We start from the raw sequence: 4,591 nt of genomic DNA, 5'->3' as shown, positions 1-4,591 counted from the left end.
AATGAATTAAATTTAAACAAACTAAATATAATTCTTAAGATTTGTTTGATATATAATGTGACTCGGGTTAAGATTAAATAATAATAGTATTAAACCTCCTAAAAAAATTATACCAATGAACTTGGATAAACAAAATAATATATTTTATTTATCGAGGAAATACATTATACAATTGATTTAGACTAACACAAAACTAAAATAAAAATACAATTCGACCAACAAAAAAAACATAAATACTAATTATTCAGTCTAAAATAAAATTATCTTATTGATCGGGAATTTAAAGAAAATTAAACTAAAAATAAATAGTTTGATTTGGTCGGTGTATAAGGCATCATACTAAAATAAAATAATGTAAATTACTCATCCGAAATAAATCAAATTAATAATAGACTAAGTATAATTCGTATCCTATTTAGGTGAAATAAAAAATCAAATTTTATTTAAAACATAATTTTTTTCAATACACTTAAAATTATCAATAAAACTATATCGTTCAATCAGTAATTTAAATATCTTTTATAGAGTTATAGTTAATCGATTAAATAATCATCATTCTAAAATAGTAGTTTTTAAAGGTACCAACATAATGGAGACATTATATATTTACCCTCAATAAGATAATAATTTCATTATAATAATATTTCCCCTTACCAACGTTATCACTTTAAATAAGTTTAAATGTTATAAAAAGTTATGAACATATATGTTTACTTATATAATTATCATGAAATCATATCATTTAAATTTTTAAATGAACAAAATTAAAAATTGAATTCAAGTATTTTTTTAAAAATTATGTAATATTAAAAAAAATCTGTGCAGTCTGGGCATCGCACGGGTTTTAAGCTAGTTATTATTAATAAGGGAAACCATTTTTTAAGGGTACTTTGATTTCAACCTTTTTCGGTTTCACGAACTTTTGGTTTCACCCCTTTTTAAATCTTACTATAACTCTTAATATACCATTTTTATTCTTTTTTTATTCCTATATGACTTATAACCGTTTTTATTCGTATATAACATATATATATATATATATTGTCTTTATATTAACGGAATCATATATATATATTGTAAATTTTATATTCATACCTATAGAATTTTATTTTAGAACTAAATGTAAATTTATACATACATAAATAATATTTTATTAGAAAAAAATATGCGATCACAAATTATATAAAAACACAACTCTAACTAATAATAAAAAATCTCATATGCAATTACTTAGTAATGTTGATTTATTATTTTATTAAATTATCCATCAACCGTGTTGTTAAAGTTTCAATATAAAATGTGAGTTATGTATTTTTGAACAAAAGATACATAATAAGTTGAGTTTATTATTCTAATAATATTTGAGTTAATGAAAATTACATATAATTACAAAAAAATAATCGTAATAATCGTACATTTTATTTATTATATATTTTATTTATATTTTAAAATAAATTTCTATAATCACTATTTAATATTAATATTTTGATCTCGACCCGTACTTCGCACGGGTTATCAACTAGTATTAATAAAGAATATATATGATTTCGCTTATTAATAAACAGTATAGATTTAGAGGAATATAGTGCACTTACTTTTATACAAATACCGCTTATACTACTATTATTAATTAAAATATTTCATTTATACTGTATATCGCGATCAATTTTAGTTAACGCCATTAGCATATGTTCGTCCATTTACATATTTTCGTTTCTTCTTTTTAATTATATAAAGAACACAAGATATGCTAACCGTTTCTAATTTCCACCATAATTATCAAAACCAAGTTCTCTAATTTCATGTTTAAGAAAAAAATGCATTTGAATTCGGTAAGTCTCATGTGAATAAAATCATGGGCTAAGACTGGTCTCAACCTATATTTACTTTATGCTATCAAATTTTTATATATTTGCAATTGCTACCCTTTTAATATATTTTGTACATGTACACACATAAACCGAAGATATTTTGGAAAACAGGCTCTTTATTTTTTGAATGAGGAGAAGGGTGCATACATCTTACTCTCTCGGACCTGCGATAAATCGCGGGATTTACGGGGTATGTTTATTTTAGTTGATTTCTTTTATTATATATACACAAAAATAGTGTACACACATTCATGTATGCATACAATTTCTTCTTTCAAATTAAATTCATTATTTTTATAACTTTAATCTAATTACACTTCATCATCTTGGTTTTCTTTTTAACATAATTTTGAAACTTAAAACTCAATTAGAATATGGAGTTATTAACAGAGTAATAATAAAAAAACGGCAAGACATCAAGCGTGGCAGATTTGTACGTCCAGTCTTGTAAGTCCACTAGGAGTGATTAGGGGTGTCTGCGGTGCGGTATGGTGCGGTTTGGACCAAAACCGCAAACCAATTTGCGAGTGCGGTTTATTCAAATTCTCAAATCGCAACCGCATTGCGTAAATTTTAAACCGCGCAAACCACACCACGAAAATGCGATGCGGTTTAAGCGGTTTAAACTATATAAGAAAATAATTAATATTAGTGTGGCCGGTGTACAATTTTTAATATCAATAAATGAAATAATAAATAAGTTCCAAGTTGATAGTATTACTTTAAAATACAATTTTTAGTAAATATGAACCATGAACTACAATTTCTATTAGATAAAATTTTGAATTATCTTAGTCATTGACAAAAGAATAATAAACGGTAGCATCCAACCATCCACCGTAAGCTGCAACGTTGCTACTTAAATGCTTTTTTTCCACATGACTGACTTAAGCTTGAAGATCCTTGATTTCAGCCTCTTTATCACCTTGTGTAGGTACCTTCTTGTCAATCCAAGTATCCACTTTGCTCATCAATTCTTGAACCATAGTTTTGAGATAATTGTTCTTATCTTTTAGCTTGCTATTTTCAACTTTAAGGGAATAATATTCTCCCATAGATACATCCTCATATTCCTGCATGGTTAGTGGTTCCAAAACAATATTTTCAGAAGATAAATTATATTTACAAGAGTTTGCCTCACTTTGATCTTCTTCTGAATACTTTCCGAATTTTCTTGAACATAATCATCATTAAGTCCAACTAGGGCAAGATTCACCATGTCTCCACTTGAATCATCACTGGAAACCGAGTCATCATCACTCCAATTCATTAGAGCTTTAGCTTTCTACTTATCCTTGAAGGCAGTTTGTTATTTTGACTTCAATTTGTAGCAGTCCCGCTTATAATGATCTGGCTTTCCACATTCAAAGCATGTCTGATCTTTAGAGTCCTTGTTGACCTTTTTGTTGTTGGAAAATTTGCCTTTATCTCTTTTCAGCTTATTCTTCTTCTCGATCATCTTTCTGATCTTCCTGGATATTAAAGCTAGTTCTTCATCTGACTCATCTTCAGATTCCAGTAACCTGTCATTGGTGTGAGGAGCTAACTGCTTCATTTGAGCAACTGGAGCTTGCATAGAACTTGATTGGCTTTCCTTGATTTTGCTTTCAAATTGTTCTAATTCTGCAAAAATAGCCAATTGATCCATAGTATCTATAGTTGGAGAAGATTCTAAAGGGGTTACCTTTGATTCATAGATAAATGGCACAACACTAAGTATCTTCATGTTAATTTCCTCTTGAGGGATATGTTTGCCAAGTTACTTTAAGGCATTTAGATTTATCTAGAATCTAGCTTAACTTTCTCGAATAGTTTCTCCATCTCAAAGCTTGAAATTTCCAAACTCATTCATTACTTTGCTCAATTTTACCTTCTTTAAGCTCTTGGATCCTTCGTGATACAATTCCAGAGTATCACATATCTCTTTAGCTGATTTGCATGAAGAGACTTTATCACATTCACTAGGACATAACCCATTCATGAGAGAGTTCCTAGCCTTTCCATTGAAACTGTACTTGAGTAGTTCAGCCTCAGTGAGATCATCAATGTCTTTCACTTTACCTTCTTTGTCCTTGAACTCAAATGGACCCTTCTGAACAACTCTCAATGTTAGTGGCTCCCTGGATAGGCAGACTTCCATGCGACCTTTCCACCAGTTGTAGTTTTATGTACCAAGCAAGAGAGGTGCTCGGTAATCTGAGGTTCCTTCGGGATATTTGTCAGCCATTTCGATCGAATATTATTCCTGTTACAGAAAGATTAGTATACCAAAGCTCTGATACCAACTGAAAATACACCTAGAGGGGGGTGAATAGGTGATTATGGCTAACTAGGATTACTTTTAAATTTTATCCGATAATAGCTTACTGAGATTTTACCAATAGAACTATAATCTGACAATGATAGTAAGTTGAGATGACTAAATATAATGCAGAAAATAATGTGCATAAAATTAAATAGAACACACAAGAATTTTAGCCAGGTTCGACCCCTAAGCCCCTATGGTCTACGTCCTGGTCCATTACCAACTTGGTAAGAGAATATATTATTGATCAATGAAAGTTACAACTACAAGATACAACAATATATCTCCCTTTATCCCATCTGTTAATAATGGCTTGCTGAAACCCTGTTTAAGAACCTGCTCTCTAAGTACTATACTACCCTGTAGTACAAACTCCTCTAGCAAGTACCACTAAACCGTTGTTTCCCTTAGCCAA

At 29.4% G+C, this 4,591-nt stretch overlaps 1 protein-coding gene across 1 annotated transcript; it reads right to left on the bottom strand.

The window, feature by feature from the left end:
- Window positions 1–2,758: 2,758 nt before the first annotated feature.
- On the bottom strand, window positions 2,759–4,011 carry LOC141720117 (uncharacterized). Its single transcript, XM_074522473.1, has 2 exons — window positions 3,742–4,011; window positions 2,759–2,944 (listed from the first exon to the last, which is right to left on the bottom strand). The coding sequence occupies exons 1-2, from the start codon at window positions 4,009–4,011 to the stop codon at window positions 2,759–2,761; spliced, it is 456 nt and encodes a 151-aa protein (XP_074378574.1).
- Window positions 4,012–4,591: the final 580 nt, after the last annotated feature.

Source organism: Apium graveolens, chromosome 4, assembly GCF_009905375.1.
Source record: "Apium graveolens cultivar Ventura chromosome 4, ASM990537v1, whole genome shotgun sequence".
Classification (NCBI taxonomy): domain Eukaryota; kingdom Viridiplantae; phylum Streptophyta; class Magnoliopsida; order Apiales; family Apiaceae; genus Apium; species Apium graveolens.
This window is presented reverse-complemented; position numbering and strand designations above follow the sequence as displayed.